At 40.8% G+C, this 25,741-nt stretch overlaps 1 protein-coding gene across 1 annotated transcript in view; it reads left to right on the forward strand.

Moving 5' to 3' along the window:
• KCNK17 (potassium two pore domain channel subfamily K member 17) overlaps nucleotides 1-25,741 on the forward strand; it is a 42,070-nt gene that overhangs the window by 6,307 nt on the left and 10,022 nt on the right. The window contains exon 2 of the mRNA XM_052806644.1: nucleotides 20,462-20,576. Within this exon, the coding sequence (XP_052662604.1) occupies nucleotides 20,462-20,576 (115 nt within the window). The remainder of the gene's footprint in view (nucleotides 1-20,461; nucleotides 20,577-25,741) is intronic.

Raw genomic sequence — 25,741 nt, forward strand, 5'->3', positions numbered from 1 at the left:
TTCTTTTGCCTAGAAGTCAGGTAAGTTGCCACTCCAGGCAAGGACAGGGGATCAGAGCTCATGGCTGGGAAAGGTGTGATTCATAATTTATTTTTTTAATTATTTTCAAATTAATTGACCTTCATCCTTGCAATCTGAGACTGAGGTTAATGTTAACTGTTTTCCTCTGATTTACAGCTGTTATTCTGCGAGACATAAATGTTTACATACCAACATTGCACAGAATTTCCAGGGCACAAAGTTTATGTGAGTTTATATTCTCTCATTAATCTAAATGGTAATTTGGTGGGTAGTTGGGAACCCCTCCTTTCCATCCTTGATAGACTGCGAAGCTGATGAGAGGAAGTATCTGAAACAAGGTGAACAATTTTTTCGAGGGCATGTACTCCCTCAAAAAGCTGATTTTTGTATATGAACATGTAAACTTCAACTAAACTTGAGAATGAAGTTTCATACCCCAGTCCATTTGCATGCTTTTTTGCCTTCCTTGAGAACTGCCTTCAAATACAATTAGGAAATACTTCTTTTGCCTGCAAAGGTATCTCAAGATTACAATGAACTCTGGCCAAAATGCCATAGTTCAGAAGCACAGAGCAATAGCAGTGACTGGAGCTGTGGTTTATAAAAGGGTCATTTGTATGATTCCTTCCATGATACTTTCTTCCAGAAAAAAGTGGTTTGTCTACACCCCACCCACCCCCAGGAGTTCTTATGGAGATCCTTGGTAGGGTCATAATCTTCCAGGGCTTCACTTTCACCCTTTTCATTTTTTATCTTGCTGTTGGGGGGGGCGGGGAGCAGATAGATTCTAATCTGTCTGATTAATCATTTATATAGTGTTTATTTTTTGCTGTAAAGATCATAGAAGGAAAGAGAAGCATAATCTCCTGAAGAAAGCAGAGACTGCAAGGGAAGTAGTGTCTCAGTGTACGTATACACATACATTTATTTCTTATTGCTGATCTTAATTGCCTTTTTTGAAAGCAGTACCCTAGACACATGGAGTTGTGATTCAGCACAGAGGTGAAAGATGAAACTTTTAGTTGGTGTTAAGGAGGTCAGAGTAAACAATGTTTCTCGCTTTTGCAGTGCGTGGTGATGAGAAGCTGTGCTGCAACCACAAGCTGGTGATAGAGGGGCCCAAGTGTGATAAAAGGGCTTTAGAAGAGAGGAAGTGTGTAAGCTGAGAAAGCTGGGAGTTGCCCAGAACTGCTAACACAGCAAACATGGTAAATGAGAAAAGACTTATGGGTATGGCTGAAGGGTAGAGCAACTCCACAGCAAATAGAAAAGAATAAACCTATATTTTTGCAGGGAAGAAAAAGATGTAACTCTCAAATGTCAAGAGGGAACTGAGCTCTGTAGGCTGAGTCTGCATTAAGCTTCTGGATACTTAAGTGTGTGTCCTGGTAGGACCAGCAACCTCACTTTTTTTTTTTTTTTTTTTTGTGGTGGTGTGGTGGTTTTTTTTTTTAAACTAGATGATATGAACAAAAGTGATCTTTTGAGATCATGTGGTTTTAATTTTTGCTAGTATGACTGTAACGACATTGGGTTTGTTGGCACAAAGCTGTGTAGATTGGTGAGACTTTTCCAAGATCGATGAGGCACGCATTATCAGTCATTTGTGGAAGTACAGCCCCAGAGCTGTAAAGGGCTAAAAGGTAGTTGGGCTGAAACAGTGATTTATTTTTTTAATTTATTTTTTTAACTCCAGTAAGGAAACTGGGACAATGTTGTTTGGATGCTCTTGCAGAAAGAACCAGCAGTTATTACTTTAATTGATAGTAGAAGGAAAGAAGGGGTACTGCTGTCCTAAAATAAGTTTAGTAAATCAGAGATATGTTAGATAAGGGAGTCAACAGAAATTCCCAGCTTCCTCATGGAGTTACCGGTGAGCTTGAATTAAAAGAGGGAATTCCCCGAAGAAGCATGCACAAACCTAGGCTTTGATTTGTACTGGGGTATAATGATCTAACAAAGTGCATGTTTACAAGCATTAGCTTACGATATTCCTAACTGAAACTTCAGAGTTTATGGTTCAGCAAGAGAGCTGGAGGCCCAGTTTTGGTATCCTGAGGCATGTTTTATCACAGAGGTAACAGGACAGACATCTACTTTGAATGGAGGTCATACTGTTTTTTTTAATCACCAGCTATGACAATATTTGACCATGCAAGTAGGCTTTGCATGGTGCTAACAAGAAGCAGAACAGCCTACTTGATGAGAAAATGTGGCAGCCTGCAAATAAAATTTCATTGACTCAGGAAGGCCTAAGAATCGAAATTACCCCAATTTATAAATCCTGTAGCAATTACAATAGTTTCCATAAAAACTTTTATCTACAGTTTAAAATATAAGCACTGTCAGCAAAAGATAAAGTAGTTGCTGTGAAGTGTAAATTATTATCATTTTGGGGAGGGAAATAAGTGCAGAGAAGTGAAATTACTTTTTTATGTTGTGTAGCTTGTCTGTCAGTAGAAACCAAAGTGGAACTGAGTTCTGTTTCTTTCTGGTCATTTTAAATACCCACCTGCTTCCTTCCTATTCTTGAGTTGCACACATGACCTTTCAGGTTCTCAAAATATCAAACCCAAGCTCTGCAACTTCAAGATTTGTTGTGTTTGAGCAGTTTGTGGTACTGACTGGGGTCTTAGACCAGGCAGATACCTGCTTTTGAACACCTCATTTGAGGTGTGACTTCTACTAGGTGCCTTTTAATGCATTAGGTTTTGGAGCAGATACTGTACAAATGAGTAGCCTAATTAAGAGAAAAAGAAAAACCCCTAGGATTTCAGGTCAAAATCAGTGTAATGCAAAAAAAATTTCTCTGGTTCTCAAAAAGGCAGCTAAGGCAACTACGCAGATGTGACCCAACATGTATGATTCAGTTCCTCTTCAGTAAATTTGGAACCTACAGGCCAAAATATACTTCAAGTTTTTCTGAAAATCATCAGCAGAGACATATCACTGACTCTTCAATGGGAAAGCAAGGAGAATTCAGCTGTTCTGTTAGGGTGTTTGTTAGCTGGGTTTTTCCTGTGTTTTGTCAAAAATGATAAACCACTTTTCATTTTTCTCTGGAAAAAAAGCACTAGCCAAAAGAAGTGGTCTAGAGGAACATCTTAAATTAGGGAAAGTATACACTGGTGTCTTCCTTAATGCTCTGTCAGCCTTCAGGAGTTTGTAATCCAACAGCTTCCTGTGCCAGAAGTAATTTCTGTGTATTAATAGCTATCAACAGATTTCTTGTTCATGAATCTACCTCTATGGGCACAGCTGTAGGAAGGCAAGCTCCATTAGTTCTACTGTTCTCAGGAGTATCAATCCTTAATTTTCTATCATCATTGTTGCTGTGTCAAAGGTTGATTCTAGATACTATAATAAAACTTTTTACTTAAAGATACCAGCTTTTTTTTTTTTTATTGCCACCCTTTACGAATCCTCCCCTTTAAGGATGTGTTGTGGTTTAACCCTAGCTGGCAACTGTTATAGACGCTCGTGACAAATTGGAGGAGCCAATTTGTATTAAATGACAAGATCGAATTTATTAGCAAGCGATAAGAGAGCAAAACAGCGCTGGGCGGCCGGGGAGACAGTGCTCCGCCAAAGGCTCGCGCCGAAAATGGGGAAGAGTCTCTTTATTTATACAGTTTCTAGTTTCTGTTTACGGACAGCTCGTATCTTCTGCATTGTGTGTGTGTTTGTGTCGTCAGTTGTTAGGTGGTCGTAATCTGCCTTCAGGTGGCGACTGGTATCTTCTGCATTGTGTGTGTGTTTGGGCCGTCATTTGTTTGTTAGGTGGAACGTCTTTCGTTAATCATCGGTACTTAACTGGATACTGTGGTTTTAGATAAGCGAGGAATGTCTCTACCCCCACATGCGATTTCATGAACGAAGTTAACCAGTTTATTACAATCCCCCCTTTTCTATTTTATCCTGATTTTGTTTATTAAATCGATCCAATGTTTCTTTAGCCCACTCGAGGATAGGAGTAATTCCTCCGTCCCCGATTTGTTTGTATTGCTTCCAGAGCAGCATTAAGTGTGTAGTTTCTAAGCGTCCTTTAACAATAGTGATTAACCTGATAACTGGCTTGAAGTATATTTCACAATGGGTTGACTTCGGGTGTAAGAGTCGAGGGTTTGATTTTTTTTTTTTTTTTCTTGATACGTCTAGGGTGTTATTTCCAGTGACATTTATGTTAGGAGAGATTGTAACAGTATGTACAATACTGTTACTATCATCTTCCTCTGCTATGACTAGATTTGGTCCGATCGCTGAAGGAGGAGAAAATTTGGCTGTTTCTTTTCTTATTTGAAATAGGCCACCCCTATCAAATCCATGTTCCCAGACTCTTACCCCCCAAGTTTTCCCAATTGTCCACACAGCTTGGTCCTGCTTCAATACTGTTAGGTGTAATAGGTTACAATTCCTGTTGTTATCATAGTTCCATCTAAAGAATGCGTCGGTTGAATGTACCCCGAGGGTCCCCTATTGTACAGAAAGATATTTATCTGGATTCTTAACAGTTTAATATCCTGTAGTTATTGTCTCACAGCTCTAATATCCACAAGAAAAGTGACCAAGGTAATTGTAATACTCTCGTCCAGGGTTAGAGCTTGGGTATCAGTAGACTGCTCTTTGGTTAGGTTTTCTCCAATTGTTGTTACAGGTATCTGTCATATAGATTCTTAATAAATCACAAACTGTTACTTCAAACCTCGGGGGACCCGCCGTGATGTTTTCTTTTATTATGTTTGAATCATCTACTCTGGTTAAGGTTCACCTATAGGGCTGATGGGGGTTCTCGTCTCCACAGGTAGGTTTTGCCAGTATCGGTAACAGACTTATTATCCACATACCTAGATATAAGATTGAGAAAAGTGGTGTGGTTTTGTCTTTTCTATAAGTATTTCTAAATTTTTGACATTTAATTTGGTTTGTGGTTTTATTCCCCGAGGGAGATAAGAAACTTCGGGGTGGCCCTGAGGTTATCGGATTTGGGAGTTGTGAGTCAAGGGGTCTCGTGTGTCATTTCTGGAGGTGGTTCATCAACCTCAATCCCCACAGCAGTACGCCTCTGCCTTCTCCTCCGCCTACTCTGTTGCTTAGAGCAGCGAGGTGTATCATCTTCTCGGCAGCAGTCGTATTTTTCAGGGGAACTTCCTTCGTCATATTTAGTCAACCTTGACTTATAGCTCTCTCAGTTCTTATCTTTCACCTCCTAAACTCCACACCTCACTCTGGTCACGGTCCGTCTGCAGGTTACATGCACGATTTCGGTCTTTGTTGGACAGGGCTCATTTGTATGGAAACAACACTTCTCAGGGTTTATGCCTTTGGTAAAGATATCCCACCACTTTTCTCTACAGAGTTTACACCTGTAACATACAAAAGGATAACATATACAGTTAGGATCTTTACAAAAGATAGTCTCACTCATCCGCTTTTCTTCGGAACTTAATTTTCAAGTTATCAGGGTCTCTGGTCGTCTCCCAGTGAGAACTCTGAATTGGTTCTTTGATTCTGCTTGCATGAGACCACCCTCTTTCGGCAGTCCGGACTGTAGTATCTGTAGTAAACAAAACAAGAAAGGGTCCCTCCCACCTAGGAGTGAGAGAGGATTCTTTCCAGGCTCTGATTAATATTATATCACCTGGTTTCACCGAATGTATAGATATATCTAGGGGTGGCCTCTGTACCACCATTCCCTTCTTTCCTAAATATTTCACCTCCTCTTCCACAAACTGTAGTTTCGACCGTGATACTTTGAGGCCTTGAAGGCTCAAGGAATTTAACAACCATATGCTTTCTTTTCTGACTGCCTCCTGATTTTCTCTTGTTAACAATAAGTCATCCACATACTGTACTAACACGACCTCATCTTGCAGCTGGTATTCCCGTAGAATCCTTTCTAGAGTTTGTCCAAATAAGTTTGGGGATTCCGTAAACCCTTGGGGAAGTACAGTCTACCTTAACTGCTGTCTCCTATGAGTGTCTGGGTCTTCTCACTTGAAGGCAAAATAATTTCGTCTTACATACACCTTCTGAGTCTAAGTAATTCATCCAACCCCCACTCCTGCCAGTCCTCAATCTTTTTCAATTTCTTCCTAATATCTCCTTAAGATTTTACCACAAACTGAGTTTTCAGCAACGTCTGTCCCACAGGGGTAGCAGGGTCCACCCCAGAGTATAACTGGAAACTTTTTCTTAGCCTTTCAAGTCATTCTGTCGGGGTTTCATCTTTCTTCTGTTGTTCACTAAAGGCTTTATTAATATTCTGACCTCGGGGAACAGATTGTCGTATCCTCTGAATTATAGTTGTTTTCAGATCTGACATATTATTCCTATGAGCTGGATGCTGGTTATTCCAGTCTGGCCAGTTTAAAGGTTATTTCTGATCCGCAGCCGGGCCAGCTTGATGTTGCTGATCCCACACTCTCATTCCAGCCCTTCTAATCATGTCCCTCTCTTCCACGGTAAATAGTATGTTCAGGATAGACTGTAATTCATCCCACGTGTACAAATTCGGTCCCAAGAATTGATCCAGCCTCTCGGTTACCCCCAGGGGATCATCTAACAAACTCCTCATTTCCTTCTTAAATTCCCTTACATCCCCCGTATTAAGGGGAACTGTCACATACCCCGTTCCCGGTCCCCCCCGTCCATCCCCACCAGGCACTAACATTTCCCGAAGAGGAAACAATCTCTCCTCTCCTCGCCTTATTTTATTACGTGTAGACTTTCTGGGAGGGGGTGTCGGGGTCGGGGAATCAGGTTTCGAATCTGACCCCTCCTGGGTCTGGGCTATTCCCTGGCCTTGGGGTGGGTCCTGAGGTGGAGGGGCCTGAGGGGTATAGGGAGGGGGCCAAAGGGGGTCCTCATCATCTTTTCGGGGTTTTTCCGGTCTTTTTTCCCTTAAGGTAAAGAGGAATGATGGTTCCCAAGATTGGGGAATCCATAAGGTAGCATATTCGCTCTCCTCTGGGCCGGCTGGTGGTCTCTTATTGTTTACCCATATATTTAATTGTTGACACACCCAATCCTCAGAGGACCCGAACACAGGCCAGAGTACATGAGGATTGTTGAGGGGTTTCCCACCCCAAATCTCAATATAATAATTAATCATCTTTTCCTTAGACTTATCCTTTCTCCTTGGGGAACTGTTCCAATATCTTATCATCAGGTCTAGGGGACTATCTGGGGGTATATCTGGTCTTCCCCATCCCCATGGGTCCAGAGGGCTTGTTTTTCCTCTGTCCCATCTTCTGAGGTGTCTTTATCCACACACACACACTTCCCCTCGGTCGTGACTCACTCTCTCGCGGGTTACGAGAACTGTACTACTGGAGGGTCCGCACTTGCATGATCTCAGAGAGACCTCTCACACAGTCGCATCTCGGGATAACCACCCCAACCAAACGGTTCACAGTTTATATACTCACCCGCTCCTGGGGTCTTCGTTTGGTCTTCGTGTACAAAATTTAAGGGGTCCTGCAGGTTCTTTTGTTCAATTATCGTAATTTAAAGGGGGTTCGTGGGTCCAGGGTATGGTGGCGGCACCTCCTCAAGACGGGGCTGAGTCTCTTTATTTATACAGTTTCTAGTTTCTGTTTACGGACAGCTCGTATCTTCTGCATTGTGTGTGTGTTTGTGTCGTCAGTTGTTAGGTGGTCGTAATCTGCCTTCAGGTGGTGGCTGGTATCTTCTGCATTGTGTGTGTGTGTTTGCGCCGTCATTTGTTTGTTAGGTGGAACGTCTTTCGTTAATCATCGGTACTTAACTGGATACTGTGGTTTTAGATAAGTGAGGAATGTCTCTACCCCCACATGCGATTTCATGAACAAAGTTAACCAGTTTATTACAGCAACTAAGCACCATGCAGCCACTTGCTCATTGGGCCCCAGCAGGAGGGTGGGGGAGAGAATTGGGGGGGGAATAAAACTCATCGGCTGAGATAAAGACAGTTTAATAAGACAGAAAAGGAAAAAAATAATAATGATGATGATAATGATGATGATAATAATAAAATAATTAAAATATACAAAACAAGTGGTGCACACTACCGTTGCTCACCACTCACCAACTGATGCCCAGCCAGTTCCTGAGCAGTGGCACCTGGCCAGCTTTCCCTCCAGTTTATATACTGAGCATGATGTCACATGGTATGGAATACCCCTTTGGCCAGTTTGCGTCAGCTGTCCTGGCTGTGTCCCCTCCCAACTTCTTGTGCCCCTCCAGCCTTCTTGCTGGCTGGGCAGGAGAAGCTGAAAAGTCCTTGACTTAGTGTAAACAGTACTTAGTAACAACTAAATACATCAGTGTGTTATCAACATTTTTCTCATAGTCAATCCAAAACATAGCACTATACCAGCTACTAGGAAGAAAATTAACTCTATCCCAGCCAAAACCAGGACAGGATGGCATCAGTAGCTCTTTCTTCCTAACAGTAATGAACTTGACATTTCTCTGGGAAGTGTCTGTTTACTTAAGTGGCTTTGATTTGTATGAGTATTCAGTGGTCCTCATAGCTGGCTGTGACAGGTGCTGTGGGCCTAATAGTTAATGATGTTATCTGGATGTTTGATAACAAGATTTAACAAAGAAATGCTTAGCCAGAGGCTTACTGCTGAAGGCTCTTGAAGACCTACCGCAAACATGCTAAGTGCCTCAGTCCTAGAAAGGAAAACAGCTGGCAGCTGCAAGCTCAGTGCTTGCTCTTTGCCAATGAGTAATAGTTACATGGTACCTTCCTTTGCCTTGAGATGAGTGCAGGATCATCATGCTGTTAGTGCAAATACTTTAGCCTATCTGTAGGCTCTTAAGACAAATGCTGTACTTAGTAGCATCACCTCAGGGAAAGTTAAGACAACTACTCTGAGACACTGTGCTGTTATAAATCACTGCAAAGCTAGCATGGGTGCTCACAACTGCTCGGTCTCTTGGTCCCAAACTATGCATAATGGAAGTGGTGCAATGATGTGAAATTAAATGTTTAATGACTTGGTTACTGCTGCTTGCTTCTCGCATAATGGCTTGGGCAGGCTGCTTATTTCCCCTTTCTGCATGAAGAAATCTCCATTTCTTTGGGCCGATTCAGCCACAGTTTCTTACAATCCTCTCTGGTTCTTAAGTGTTTCTGGCTTTAAAAACGATGTTGTGTATAATATTGTCAACTGAGCTTGTATCAGCAGGACATCACTCAGGAGAATGGACAACAAATATGCTGCACATGTAGGTTTTTTGAGTCTATCTGATCAAGCTGATAATAAATTTATATGAGAGTTGGGCTGTTGCTGTTTTACTACTTATAACTGCAGAGATCACAGGCTACAGAAGGAAAGTTTGAGAGAATAACAAGGTTTTTAGTTTCAAATTTAACCCCTGGTTTCTGGAGAGGAAAAAATACAGGTCATCTGTATAAATATCTACTGTCTCCCTTGCCATGTGGTTTAGTCTGGGAGTTATTTTATGTTAATGGAGACTGTGATACCCGACTAGGCCGTTGTCTGCAGAACTTCTTACAAATCTTGAACCTGAGGTCAAGTATTGTCAGAGATCAAGAGCAGAGAAAGGTCAGAGCCTGCATCCCATGCAACCTGACAAACTTCAATGCAGATACCAGCCCTGGAAGAAGGGGGAGGGTGGTGGGGAATTACACACAACGATTCAAAACAAATCCTGCTGTAGGCTTCCTGATACAACCTTTTTTCTCTCTCTTTTTTTTTGGGGGGGGGGGCTGTGCTCGATTCTTTCATGTCATTTATGCTGCATACTAATTCTTTCTGTGAGTTGCTCCACTCAAGTTATGGCAACAGTTCACAGAAGGAAGCATAATATAATATAGCATCTGGTCCTTAGCCCTTTTCAGCACAAGGGCTCTCTACTCTGTCTTGTGCAGAGAAGAGCATGTTATCAGACTTTAATAGATTATGTGACCCTGAATGGTTTAACTTGCCTTGAGTTATGAGTAAATGAAGGTATTTCTGACAATGCAACTATAAAATGGTGTTTCTCACTTGAAAAACTACATGTTTTTTCTCACTTGAAAAACTACATACTCTGAGCTGCTCCTTGTTCTTAGCGTGAGAACTAGTAGCTCTGAAGAAAAAGAGATAATGGTCCTTGTAGTTAAGCTGCTGCTTGGGCTCTGGAAACTGTTTTTAATTCACAGCCCTGTATAGTATTATATAAATCACTTACAGCATGTTACATCAGTAAAATGGGACAAAGCTTCTTTGCTTTGCAGGCTTGAATTGTTGGTTTGCTTGATGGATGTATAAACTACAACATTGTAAAACCCACAACTGATGCAAATCTAACCTGAGAGTGATTCCTTTTATTATCAATGGTGAAAGCTTTATCAGCAGCCTTATTGTTAGGATAGGGATAGTATTATTTGGTATCTGGATGTCTTTCTCAGTAGTGATGAATTTATGTATTCTTGGCTACACTTTGCATTCAAGGATTATCAATTCTCAAGGATTCTTGGTCAGTGGGTGTGAAATGTTTAGTGTATGTGCTGTGATTAACATTGTTTTGGACACAACTTAGTTCAATGTCATTAACTTTATTACCATGAGAAGGTATAGTCAGATGTGGGTACTGTTAAGACATCTGATATCTTATTTTGGCATAACTGCACACTTCAGCATAGTGACTTCTGAGTCTTTCCCAGGTGGATTGAACAGAACCAGGCATCATAATAATCTAATCCATTTATTCATACTTATAGTTCTGATGTGGAGACATATTGCCCAATACTAGTAGACTGGCCATCCTGTGTAGTCTCCATGTCCTACATCACGCCATATACACTCCTCTCCATTATTGGTGAGGGATCTGTGTCATTTACATGTGCATGTATATTTGCTGCTCTTGTTGCCGAAATCCGGAATAAAACTCCTTAACAGCAATGAGAAGTTAAGAAGCAGGCACTCCTTTATTGCAGCGCTGGGCACACGGACGGGGGATCGCTCCACCTATCGTGTGTACCTGTCTTGTCTAACGATACAGTTAAATACACACCTGTTATACATATTCATTAAGTTTTTGGGAAATGTTATACATAATCATCAACTTTCCAGTAAATCATTAGCATATGTATATGTCTCTTCACGCAGGCGCAGCAAAGGTCTCTGGTGGTCTTCAGAAGCCCTCTGGTGGTCTTTCATAGTCTTCCTCACTTGTCCGCTTCTTGACCTCCTTTAGCTGATTCTGCGCAGTATGATTCTCATCACTATCTATATTAGTTTGCATAAAAATGTGTACTATGTTCTCTTTTGAAATCCAACCTTTTCAATGATTGGTCTTTCAGTTTGTTATCAAAATGGGAAAGGTAGGGAGTTTCCAAGAAGCAAATCTTCTTGGCTTCTTAAAAGAAAATATAAGCCAACGATAATCAGCTAAAAGTACAGTACTGCACATTCTTTAAGTTCTTTATCTACTATAGTTACACACCACAACTCTATATTCCTAATATTTCAGCTGTAATCAGATTTGATTTCTTTTAAAATGCAACATTTCCCCCCTTTGAAAGTTTTGAAAATCATTTCAATACTTTCACTATAATTTTACTGATCAGTTACTGTATATTGGAGGAGGTTCTGGGATTATTTGTTCATTTTGTGAAACTTCTTTTAATCACATGATCGTCCAAGCTGTTGCAAAACAACGAGTCAAACGTGTTAGCTGATTCATCATTCTCCAGGTTAGGATATATAATATTGCTGACAGAGTCAAACTGATCAAAACCAATATCAAAAGAACCACGATGGGGTGACACAACTTGTTCAGGATGCCCGTAGCAGTAGGTGACCATCCGAAAAGTGTGTCCCACCATTTATGTTCTGCATCTTTTTGCACTCTTTCAAAAATTCAATGTATTTCTTTCACATTGTTATGAACAGTTATTAAGGTTTTCTGTCCATTTTCCCTAATTTTTTCTAAAATCTCAACTAAATCCTTGTGTTGTAGTAACTGTTTTACCAAAGCGAGATTCATTCCGATGGGTATAGGTAGTAATTCATGAATCAACATGTAGTTAGATTGCAAAAGTTGGTGAGACGTGACCGGGGTCGAATAGGAAAAGTCACATCCAACAATCTTAGTAAAATTGCAAACACAATAATTTGAATGATTTTTAGTCTCTACAACTACCTCGTCTACAGATAAAAAGTCACAAACAGTCCTCAAACATACACAGCCTTTGCCAATATATATAAGTACTGTTTCAGGGTTTTCATTAGGATGAATCTCGAAATGGCAAATATTTTGTTCAGTATCTAAACAAATATCTTGTGCCTCAATTGCATTACCTTCACAAACAAATCCTTGTTGTTCCCGTACAATGCAAGATTCCAAATTAACAGTTTGTCATTTTTTATTCACCTTTTGGGTCCATACTCTATGTTCAAAAGGATAGAGTATAGTTCTGTTGTGGTTTAACCCTAATGCAATAATGGGATAAATTGGGTATATGGTAGCATTATATATAGTAAGTACAAAAGTTGTAGCTGTGTTTGTAATGGGATCATAAGTAAAGTTTACTAGGTTCCACCAGGATTGGAGTTCCTTCTCAAAATCAGTGGCACTGTCCCAAATTATTTTCCAAATTTCAGTAGGGAGAATGTCTTCTTCACCTTCTCTTATAATTGAGGTGGTTACCAACTGCATCCATATTTGAGCCTGGATACAACCGAGAGCCAAAGAGAGGTTATTTTGGACCACCCCAAGTGCATCAGTAATCAATTCGTGGTCCCTTACATTTACCTCTTCCCATTTTGGTAATATATTGGACAACAGCCACTGGTTGGTCCCCAAAGCCAATAACGAGGATCGTAAAGGTTGTTGTAATTTGGCCAAATCACTAATTGAAATAGCCAACTTGTTCATTATTACTTCTGAGTCGATGCTATTTAAAACTCCCAATCCTGTTCCAAAACACCAGTTAGGTCTCTCCGTGTTCTTCTCATGGAAAGAGTTTGTTTTTGCAGCCAGGTTGTCCATCCCTCGTAAGAAGTCTTTAGGAAAGGTGAGCAAGCTGGCTGAATGTCTGAAACATTGTTCTGCATCGACAATTCAACCCGTTTGAGAGACCATGCCGGGTTAAGCAACATTTGTTGTAGGCCCGTATTTCTGATCACATACGGTCCAATTTCAAAGATTTTTGGGTTAAGTACAACAATTGGTTGGGTAGTAGGTATTGTAACATCTATTCTAAATCCTCCCCAATATTTGGTATTGTTTTTCCCACATATGACTTTATAAGAATATTGTACAGCAGTCAAATTTAACTAACAGTCTAGATTTTGATTTTTACACAACAAAGTAGGGTCATATGGTCCAATCCCATAACTTTTTGTGGATTCAATGTGAGATTCAGTGATCAGTCTACATCTTATTGTGACGTTATCTCCTTGTATCACCGTAAAAGAGGGTATCACTTCATCTTTGTCAGTTAGCGGGAAGAGGGTATCTATGTCATCGTGCGTGACTACTGCAACAAGCATCACTAGAGGTCTAGTTACAGCATTCATTTTGAATTTAAATGTTAGGCCTGATAGTTCTCCTATCGGTGGATTAGATCGCCAATTGCACACCACATAGACTGGTTTGGTCAAAGTGAAATTGTACCAACAATCTCCTTGTTCCTTAATACAGGATTTGGTAATTTCAACATTGCTGGTACTTGGGTCTAGGGAATAGTTACCGACATTCTTTTGATGGCAACACATAATGAGAGAATCCTGTTTGTTACATCTCCATTCTATAGTAGGACAGAGTTTCGTAGTGATGTTGGAACTTGGGTCCAATAAATTTCCAGAGATGGTAATTGAAGAGGCTTTCTCATAAAGAGATCCTTCCACTTTTCTGCATCCCACTTGGATTTGTTCTCCAACCGTTCCAGTCAAGACACGGACTCAGTCTTTTCTGTCCCATTCCCCCCATTCAAATGGGTGCTACACTTCAGAATCATGCATTACTACAGTGGCTAAGCTTGGGAAACGGCCTTTGGGATACCGTCTTATACTCTGAGTATACTGAACAATAGCTTGGGACTATGGTCATTCTGTATTTCTTTGGCTACAAATTAGGGGTGAGATACAAAAAGTGTTATCAGCCTAATTAAGTGACTCATAATTCAATAAACAACATGCCAACTATTTATAAATTTTCAATTTTAAAGGACCAGTTTCTTTAGCCTTCCAGTTCCCTGTTAGTGTTTTCTTTACTCGAGTATAATGAATCCATGCATCTGACTCCGCAATCTTGACAGCGGTGAAGGTGGTCAACAATATTTGGAAGGGTCCTTTCCAGTGTTCCTGAAGAGGTTCAGAAGTCCATGTCTTCACATAGACATAATCACCTGGCTGGAAATCATGTACTGGATTTTCCAAAGATAAAGGTCTGTTCCAAACAATTGCACTCCGAAGCGCAGTTAGAGTTTTTCCTAAAGAGAGCAGATAGTTATACACATCTTGCTTTCCTTTTAAATGTATGCTCAAATTTGGCTCAGGAGATTCATAAGGTTTACTATATAATAGTTCATAGGGACTGATTAATGTCCCACTCTTTGGCTGAACCCGAATTCGTAAAAGGGCCAGTGGGAGGGCCTGAGGCCATTTCAAATTAGTTTCCTGACATATTTTACTAATTTGTCTTTTCAATGTTTGATTCATTCTTTCCACCTTCCCACTAGATTGTGGTCTCCAAGGTGTGTGTAAGTCCCATGTAATTCCCAAAATTCTACTAACACCCTGGACCACTTCTGCAACAAAATGGGAACCTCTGTCAGACGAGATTCCAATAGGTACCCCAAATCTCGGGATAATCTCTTGCAATAACCATTTAATGACTTCCTTTGCTTGATTAGTTCGACTGGGAAAGGCTTCCGGCCATCCTGTAAAAGTATCAACCCCCACTAGTATGTATCGATACCCATTCTGTAGAGGTAACTCCGAAAAATCTATTTGCCAATAATCCCCTGGTTCCATTCCTGATTTCAACATTCCCATTTGAACTTTCCTTTTTACAACTGGATTATTCTTTAAACATATCTCACATTTCGCAGTTGTCATTTTAGCTATTTCTAGCATTTTTACTGATATTACTTGCCTTTTCAAAAGAGTTATTAATGCTTCTGCCCCGCAATGACATTCCTTATGTTTTGTCTGTATTATTTCCCTCATTACAAATGGTGGAATTACTACTTGTCCTTTTGATGTCACCCACCATCCTTCCAAATTTTTCCTTGCATTTAATAGTTTCCCCAATTTCTCATCTTCCTCAGAATATTTAGGTTTTTCCTTTGGTATTGCAATAGTTTTTGTAGGAATTAATGCCATTTGTATGGCATTCCTTTTGGCTGCTTCTCTAGCTGATTTATGTGCTAATCTGTTCCCTACAATCTCTTTTGCATTCTCTGATTGATGTGCTTTACAGTGCATGATTGCTACTGCAGTTGGTTTCCGAACTGCTTGTAGTAAATGTAAAATCTCCTCTTTATATTTAATGTTGGACCCCTGAGAGGATAATAATCCTCTTTCCTTCCATAAAATCCCATGGATATGGACCACACCAAATGCATATTTCGAATCAGTCCAAATATTCACTTTCTTTTCTTCATTCAATTCTAGAGCCCTTGTCAAAGCCACTAATTCCGCCTTCTGAGCTGAAGTTGTGTTTGGCAAAGCATTGGCTTCTATAACTGATTTTTCAGTTGTTACCGCATATCCTGCATAGCGGATTCCATTTTCAACAAAGCTGCTACCATCTGTGTACAATTCCCAGTCTGGATTGTCCGTAGGTACATCTTTCAGATCCTCTCGACTGGAATATACATACTCAATGGTAGTCAGGCAATCATGTTCCAGTTGTCCTTCTTCCTGTATAGAACTCAAAAAGACTGTAGGATTAGTCAGATTAGTGGTTTTCAAAAGTACATCATCTTGCTCCATCAAAATTACCTGATATTTCATCATTCTGCTTGGGGAGAGCCAATGGTCCCCCTTTTGCTCTAATACTGATATCACCATATGTGGCACATATACCACCATCATCCTTCCCAAAGTCAATTTTTGAGCCTCCTGTATTATCATCACAGTGGCTGTTACTGCTCTCAAACAAGCAGGCCAGCCTTTACTCACAAAGTCCAATTGTTTGGAAAAGTATCCAACCGGTCGTTTCCAACTTCCCATCTTCTGAGTCAGCACTCCCAGTGCAAGGTGTTGTTTCTCATGTATAAATAACTGGAAGTCTTTAGTCAGATCCGGAAGTCTCAGGGCTGGTGCTGTCATCAGGGTCTGTTTTAGATTCTTAAAAGCTCTCTGCTGATCTGGACCCCATTCAAATGGTGGACCTTTAAGAGCTTCATATAAAGGTTTAGCCAACAGACCATAGTTCATTATCCATAGCCGACACTACCCAGTCATTCTCAAGAAGGTTCTCAGTTCGTGGGTATTTCTCGGCTCCGGGATACTGCAAATTGCTTCTTTGCGGTCTGTTCCCAACTGTCTTTGCCCTTGTGAGATTTCAAAACCCAGATATATCACAGTCTGTTTTGCTATCTGGGCCTTAGTTCTAGAGACTTTGTATCCGCTTAACCCTAAGAAGTTTAAAAGATCAATTGTTACCTTTATACACGCTGGTCTCTCTTCTGTCGCTATCAATATGTCGTCTACATACTGTAGGAGCAAATGTCCAGGTTTGGGACCATCTCGTTTCCACATCTCAAGTTGTTTTGCTAATTGGCTCTCAAAAATTGTTGGACTGTTCTTGAATCCTTGCGGCAATCTTGTCCATGTCAATTGTGTTTTTCGTCCTGTTTTTGGATTTTCTCACTCGAAAGCAAATAATTTTCGACTTCCTTCTTCCAGGGCTATACAAAAGAAACCATCCTTCAAATCAAGCACTGTAAACCACTGGTGATTTTCCCCTAGAGCTGTTAAAAGTGTATATGGGTTGGCCACTACAGGATGTATGTCTTTCACTATCTGATTTATCGCCCTCAGATCCTGTACTAATCTATATTCTCCTGATGGCTTTTTCACTGGTAAAATTGGAGTATTATATTCAGATTCACGCTCTTCTAAGATTCCATATTCCAAAAATTTATCAATTAATTTCTTGATTCCCAATCTAGCCTCAGGTTTAACTGGATACTGCTTTAATCTCACTGGTCTCACATTTTCCTTCAGTTCTACCTTTACAGGCTGTGTCATTTTAGATTTTCCAGGTATCTCTGTGTTCCAAACTGTAGGGATCACAGCATCATCAACTTCTTGTGGTATCTCCTGAATCTTAACCTTCTCCTGTATCATCAATATTTCTCCTGTCTTTGATTCTGGTATTTTTAAAAGAATTTTTCCTCCCTCAAAAGCTACCTGTGTATTCAGTTTGGATAACAAATCTCGACCCAAGAGGGGTATTGGACATTCTGGTACATACAAAAATTCATGTGTAATTGCTTTATTTCCAAATTTTAAATCAAGGGGTTGAAAGAATGGTCTATTTTCCTGTTTCCCAGTCGCTCCAATTATGTTCGCTGTTTTATTTCCCAATTTCCCTTTATAAGTATTCAAAACAGAATATACTGCTCCCGTATCAACTAAAAATTCAACTTTATCATTTCTCAGCTTAATTGTAACCAGAGGTTCAGCTGGGTTCCCCTCCGGTCCCCTTCATTCATTTAAAGTCATCATTTTTGCAGCCTCTTGCTGACTTGTTTGTAATTTAGGGTAATCCTTTTTCCAATGTCCATCCTCCTTACAATATGCACGCTGATTCATTCCTAGAGGTGCATTAAGTTCCCAGTTACCAAAGTTTCTAAAACCTCCTCTTCCCTGAGCTCGTCTTCTTCCTCTTGTTGCATTCCCTGTTAAGACAGCTATTAATCTACTGTCTCTGATCTTTTTTTTTCTTTTTTTTTTCTTTTCTTTGTTTTTCTTCCTTCTCTTAATTATTATAGACTTTCCATGCTGTTTCTAACATTTTATTTAAATTTCTTGAATCCTCTCCCTCTAATTTTTGGACTTTTTGCCTTATATCAGGTGTTGACTGCCTCATAAAAAAAATCGAAGCCAATTTTTGTTTTTCTGCCTCTGTCTCCAATTTTAAATCAGTATATTTTCTAGCAGTTTCCTTCAATTTTTCCAAAAACACAGAGAGAGATTCATTTTTATCTTGCTTTATCTCATATAATTTAGACCAATTCAAAGCTTTCGGCATTGCATGCTTTATTTCATACAATACCTATTTTTGATATCGAGTTAACCTTCTCCTGTGTACAGGGTCATTTGGATTCCACTGGGGATCTCCCGAAGGAAAACTCAAAACTCTGTTCCAAAGTTCCAGAGAGCATTTCATTCATAAGTGCTGCCTCTGCTTTTGCTTTTCCAGTTTTATTACCATCTGTTTTTCAGTACTATCCAATAAATTATTCTCCCTGACTCAATACTCCTTTCCCGTGAATGTGAGGGAGAGAGATCCTGCTCCTTCCTTGGTGGGGTTATTTCTAATTCTAGTTCCATTTTATCTTCTTTTGGTACCGTACATTTAATGTATCTCTTTCCAATATCACAAGCTGAACAACAACTCTTAGTTTTCTTATTTTCTGAAGTTAATGTCATCACCAAATTGTCTCGACTAATTAACTTGCATTCTTTTTACCAATTTGTTTTCTGTCTCAAATAAAAGAACAGATCCACATATGGTACTTTACTCCATTTACCCTCTCTCCTACAAAATAACATTAACTGTAATATAGTATTGTAACTTAAAGTTCCGTTCATTGGTCATTTTTCCTGATCTTTCAAAACATACAAAGGCCACCAATGATTGCAATATTCAATCATTTGACTTTTACATAAATCATCATGTAATTCACTCCAGTGTGCCAATAAACATCCCAATGGTGATGTTTTCGGTATCTTTTCATCAGTGGTTATATTTCCCATACTCTTACTCTTAAATAATTTGGCTAATGCCATTATACTTATATCAAATACCAAATGCACCAAATATCAATTATCAAAGTTCCAAATATCAAAAATCAAAAACCAAATACCAAATATCAAATACCAAATACCAAACAAATGCAAACGACAATTGTCCCAAATACACAAATGTCCAACCCAGCAATAGCTTTCGCTTATGACTTACGGGCAGACGCCTAGGCTTCTACACAAATGGGTACCCTCCGAGCCCTAACCCTGCGAAGCTTTCTCCGTGCCTTACGGGCAGGCTATCCAAACAAATTCCAAAGAAGAAGTGCCTTACCCTTTCTCCAGGGAACGTTGCGAGGAGCTTTGTGAGTCGAGAGCGATGGTTCCCCCCCGAGAATCCCTCGGTGCCAGCTGGAGTTCGATCACCACTCGATCTCATCCAGTCTCACTCGCAAGGTCCCATCTGGGTCGCCAAAACTGTTGCCGAAATCCAGAATAAAACTCCTTAACAGCAATGAGAAGTTAAGAAGCAGGCACTCCTTTATTGCAGCGCTGGGCACACGGGGGATTGCTCCACCTATCGTGTGCACCTGTCTTGTCTAACGATACAGTTAAATACACACCTGTTATACATATTCATTAAGTTTTTGGGAAATGTTATACATAATCATCAACTTTCCAGTAAATCATTAGCATATGTATATGTCTCTTCACGCAGGCGCAGCAAAGGTCTCTGGTGGTCTTCAGAAGCCCTCTGGTGGTCTTTCATAGTCTTCCTCACTTGTCCGCTTCTTGACCTCCTTTAGCTGATTCTGCGCAGTATGATTCTCATCACTATCTATATTAGTTTGCATAAAAATGTATACTATGTTCTCTTTTGAAATCCAACCTTTTCAATGATTGGTCTTTCAGTTTGTTATCAAAATGGGAAAGGTAGGGAGTTTCCAAGAAGCAAATCTTCTTGGCTTCTTAAAAGAAAATATAAGCCAACGATAATCAGCTAAAAGTACAGTACTGCACATTCTTTAAGTTCTTTATCTACTATAGTTACACACCACAACTCTATATTCCTAATATTTCAGCTGTAATCAGATTTGATTTCTTTTAAAATGTAACACTCTGGTACTTCCGTTGTCAGAATATCCCATCTGGAAACACTTTATTTTCCTAATGAATATGTCATAAGGCAGGCTTAATAACTATCTGGCTAAGCTTTCTCTAGGTAGTTCTTGTTCTCCAATGTCTTCCACATTTACCTGTATGATCTACCATGTGCATGTGCAACTCTCTTATTCTGTAGATGCTCTTTCGTTAGAACCAATATGCTGGCTTTTGGCTTTTCTGACCTCTCAGCTCTTTGGTCTCTAAGGCACAGGATATCCCCTATTAAAAGGGAAGAAACAGAGTTGGAAGTAGTTGTAGTTTGTGACTTTACCAGCCAGCACTGGAAATGCTGGTCACATGAACTTGCCACAAGGGGGTTTGTGGGATCTCAAATTATTGTCTCTTTGCAGGGCATCATCCAAGCCTACAAGAGTGGCATAACCCTCCAGGGAAACACCACTAGCCTGGGCAGGTGGGACTTTAGTGGGTCTTTCTTATTCTCCATCTCTGCAATAACAACCATTGGTAAGAGTTCCGTGCTTGCAGGGCTGCCTCATGGGTGGGAGAGGAGTGGGAATGAGGACCTGTACTATCAGATGCTGCTCCAGCCCCATGGGGCTTCGTGTAGCTTGTCTATATCATGCAATAGGTAAGCACCTGTGAACCTAGCCCTAGAAAGCCTTTGTCAGTGCTAGCACAGTAATGATCTCTAACTAATCAGATACAGGTATAATTAGCTTGGTAGATATCCCTACTAAGTTACGCAGCTTTTGGGGCCTGAACTTCACAGTGCTGCACTGCCTGTACTTTCCCAAGCCTAGTGCTCTCTGAGAGGTCTGAGGTGAATTGTGCATTGAAATGAACTTCTCCTGTTACAAGGAGAGGGGATGATTTTGAAAAACTCTTAATATTGGCTGTTGAATCTTCGGAGGCTATATTTATGAATTATTCCTTCTTATTACTACCTGTATTGGATGAGGACCTGCTTGTTTAGGTGACAGTCAAGTAGCTGGATTAATGAAACAATTCAATTGAGTCAGGTTTCAACAAATTAGTAATGCAAAGACATGAAGGAATGATGGAAATAAGCGGGGGGGAGAACGGAAACAATAAAAAGTATTTAGGTACAGTGTTACTTAAGGCAGATGCTATTAATTATTGTCAGTGCATGTCCCCAGTCCCCAAAACCATTAATAACTCACCCTGATGTCTTACTGTCTTACTGTGTGACTCAGTATTATAAAATCCATGGGGGGAGAGTATGTGGAGAGATGGTCACTGAATACCAAAAAACCCTCACGGGTTTCCTGATTTGTGTTGAATCTGTCAGCTCTCTTCACTTTCAAGTACATTTTTAGATCGAGAATTTTCTTTGTGCACCCAGGTGTAGCATTCTTTTGATTTCCCTGATCGTTATTGAAGATAGATTGACTTCAGAACATTAAGACCCCAAACAAGTGTTGAGAGGGAGAAAGAAGGGAGGGTTTTTTTGCCGAGAGGTCGGGGGGCTCACCTCCCTGTGACTCAGTACATCTTTCTGCCCTGCTCTTTTGCACGTGTACTGTTCTGGCTGGGAACTACGTTTGGTGTGTTGTGCTACCTGGTACGGGTTGTACCAGATGATGGCAGTGGAGGCTCATTAGACAGGACTACACAGGCTGTGGGTTTCCAGCGAAGAGCCTGGGCAGTTCCTTCCAGCCTTTGGTACAAAGCAGCTTGCTTTGCCTCAGGAGTTGATCCTGATCGCTTTCTGAGCTGTCAGAGTGACTTTATTTTACCACAACCAATTTAAGTTAACGACATTCAGGAAGAATCAAATTTGTCATGTTAAAATATAAGGGGGTTTTGTGATGTTGGCAGAGATCTAGACTAAATGTTTCTGGCTGTTACTCCATGAAAGCTTAAGCTACTTTTTTGTTTTTATTTAAGTAAACTCCTTGCCCTGAAGGTGGGAGGGGGTGGGTGGGGAATGACTTGATAGCAGGAGGCAAATATAAAAAGCTGTAGTATTTTGTTCTTTTTATCTCATTGTTTTAAAGCTGATGCTGTGACTCTAGGGACTTGTTCGTGATTTTTCAATTGTGGAGTTGAGAATGCTGTACAAGTCACCTCTCTGCAGAGAACTTCAGACAACTGGGTCCTTGATTTTGCTTTTTCAACTTAAATTGTTAATTGCATACAGGTTAGGGTCTTAATACTCTGTTGATAACAGTATGTTGTAGAAGAGGAAAATACAGATGGCCTCACAGAGCCTTGCCTTGAGCCTGTTACCCATCCTCTTTATGCATGTTCTTGAGACAGTGGCTGGTGCAGCCTCATTGATGCAGACATCACTACATGACTGAGAAGGATAATTGATGATGTCAAGTAAAGAGACAAGGTCCTTTCCAGAGAACTCAATGAAGTTTAGAGGAGTGATTTCACAGTAGGAAGCTTCATGTACAAGGCATGGCTATGGGGTAAATGACACAATTGGGAAGGTTTTTTGAGAAGGGTTTGTTGAGGTTTTTGTGCCTTATGTGGCAAGGAAGAGCTTATCCCAGGCTGTGAGTATGGAACCATTGAAAGCAGGTCCAGCTTCACAAGGCTGAGATTTTTGGCCAATCTCATAATCTGAATGGAACTGCATTTATAACTTTTGATCATGTGGGATGGGCAGCCCTGGCCTTCTGCTGATTCCTTCTCCCCACTGTTATACTTCTGTGCTTTCTTCATTGCTGTCTTTTCCATGTCATGTCATCCCAGATCTTGTATGTTACCGCATTTTCTGCAGATGTTTCCATAGGAACCCTCTCCAATGCCTTGAAGAGTCATCTTCGGAGTTCCTTTAGAGCTCTAGTACTAAACATGATTAAAGAAAGAGAAGCTAACTTGCTGCTGGTTTTCTCTCTCAGATGTCTTTATCCCCTGCTGACACAAAGTCTTTTCTTCCTGTCTTCACTCTCCTCCTAGTTATTTTGGGCTAACAGGGTAGAGGTCAAAGCAAGTTCAAAGTGGGGCACGAGATGAAAGTTCCTAAAGTCAAATGACTGTGGGGTGGTGTAATTTCAGAGAAGGTGCTAGGGAAAGGATTTGTGATGAGACTGAGGTTGTCTGTGCTAGCCTAAGAGTAGAAGGAAGTATTGTCCTCTCTAGCCTGAACGTCCACCTTTCTTGAGTGGGTGGATGTCATTACCTAGTGCTGCCTTCCCATTTTCTGATGGCAAAGCTAAGTACTCATTTGTATGAATTTCAAAGGTACTTTTTTAAACATAAAGTAGGGCAAGTAAACCATCTCATGGTGAAGGAAGGAAGGAAAGGGAAGACCTTCCTCCTGTCCTTCCCTTCTCTGGTTAACACAGTATAGTAGCTGTCAACAGCAATCCCCCTAAAGGACTGGGGGTTAGCAAAGAGGCAAGGAGCATGCTATTGAGTGAGGGGTGGTTTTTAGTACATTACAGACATTTTATTATGTTGCCACAGATGATTCCTATGGGGGGGGGAAACAACAGCTAGTTCAGGGCTGTGAAGTCCTGGCAGTGTAGGGCTTTGGGCCAGCAAGAGTTTCTAAGACTTTGACACTCTGTAGTTCTGCTCAGCCTGTGGTGGAGCTGCTCAGAAATGGCCAGGCTTCTGCCCATTGCTGGCTGACGTTCCACTGGGAAATCCAGTTAAAGCAACTTGATGTCTCAAAGCAGTTAAAACATGGAATAACAGCCTAGGGCCACTTTCACATTTGAATCCTCTGTGAACCTCAGGTTTGTGTAGGGGAGTTCTCTGCTGAAGAGCCCCACACCTTTGATGCGTTGGTCTTTTCCCTGCTCTGTGGCAGCTGGCAGAGCTGCTCTACAGGCTTGGCCAAGTGGGATGTGGCACAATGGTCCATGGGAGGTCACTGGTGGATGTGGGGACAGCACTCACAGTAACATCCTCTGAGCTGTCTCCTGAGCACTGGCAAATTTGGTCTGCTTTCCTCCATCTCATTCTTTTGAGACTAAGCCTGCTATACAGCTTCCAGTGTATACACAGTACAAATATAACAAAGAGAAGATGACTGCAATACTCATCCCAAGCATTTTTCTGGCCTTTCACTCGCTGAAGGAGCGTGCAACTAAATTTTGCTGTTGCCTGGAACTTCATAGGGCTTAAAATAGTTAAATAACTCTGTTCAAATGTATTTTTCAGTCTACCACCCTTAGTTATTGGTCTCTACTTCATCACAGCACCAGCTAAAATGAATAGTGATGGACACCTCCAACACACACTCTGGTTCAACCTGCCAGGGTCCCAATGAGAGTGTTCTGAGCTCAGTGGCTGTGTCCAGCTGACAAGTGTATCCTGCACTTAGAGCAGACTTGGTGAGTGTAGTGTGAAATCTCACAAGAAGCTTGAGAAGCCAAGCAGGTTCATTTGGTATATGTAGCTAGTGCTCACAGAGACATTTGAAAGAATGAGTGAGGATAGGAACCCCCGACTTGCTGATGTTCAGTTGAATGTAGGTGGTATCAGGTTTCCTGGTACCTCAGAAGGTGTCTAGTGCAACCTTCTGCTTAAAGCAGTCAGCTATGAGATCAGACCAGGTTACTGAGGGCTTTATCAGGGACACCTTTCAGATAAGCTGGGCCCATTTTCAGGAACCAGACGAACACATCCTAAGGCTGTGTGAGTAATCAATAACTTTGGGGGTTTTTTTCCTAGTTTGTCTGCTGTATTATAAGAAGACATCTTTTCCATCTAAACTGAATTTGAGTATTTTTATTTTTCTTATTGCAACACTGGAATTCATCATGAACAAAACCTTTCATTTAGCCCAGATTAAAACATTCAGGTTACTTGTAGGGAGCACAAGGGAAAGAAAAGTTTAGATCTTCTGAAAAGTATTGGAGGAGGAGCTGGTGGTGGAAGCAGCTCGGTGGTTCAAGCACTCCCTGAGGGTGTAGGAGACCAGTATGCGATTTCCTCCTGTGCCTGGGAGAACAGGATTGTAGCTCACTGGAGACCACCCCAACTGCGAAGTGGAGCATCTTTCTCTGAGTATTTAAATGTGTAATGCAAAATAAAATAATTCTAGCACTGGCACTCCTTGCTGAACTGCCCAGTGGCTCTGTAGATCAGACACTTGTGTGTGAGGCAAGACACCTGGCTCCCAGGCTTTGCTGAGTGTCTGGGTGTTCAAAGCAAAATACTGTCAATAAGAACGTTCTGTAAATTTGGGATTAGGTCATTCCTGTGGGAAGTGATGGCTTGTATCCACTCAGGTAGGAGAAAGAATTAAACCAAATCTCCCCAAAAGTGTGTTTGAATACTCAAACTGCTGGTAAAGTTTACAGGTTAGAGAAGTGACTCTTCCTCCAGCTTTTTTTTTTTTTTTTTTTAAAATCCTCCCCCCCCCCCCAGCTGAAATTATTTGGTGAATTTGCAGATGTTTTTCAGTCTATGAAAGACATATATTTTCCTTCTAAGCACTTTTTGTTTAAAATACTCTTTTACCTCTGGGCAGTGAGAATGGGAGCCAAACAAACCTCCCATTGTGGGTAGCAGGAAGTCGCAGTTGCCTCAGCTGAACTGGGGGCACTGCAAGTAGGATACTGTCTTGTGAATGAAGAGATCTTTTATTGATCATCTGTTAATCACACATCAGTCTCCTCCTCTTAGCAAGTCTGCAGAGTCTCTGAATCCCTTATTTACAGGAATGTGATGGGCAAGCAGGA

This window comes from Harpia harpyja, chromosome 13 (genome assembly GCF_026419915.1).
Source record: "Harpia harpyja isolate bHarHar1 chromosome 13, bHarHar1 primary haplotype, whole genome shotgun sequence".
Taxonomy (NCBI): domain Eukaryota; kingdom Metazoa; phylum Chordata; class Aves; order Accipitriformes; family Accipitridae; genus Harpia; species Harpia harpyja.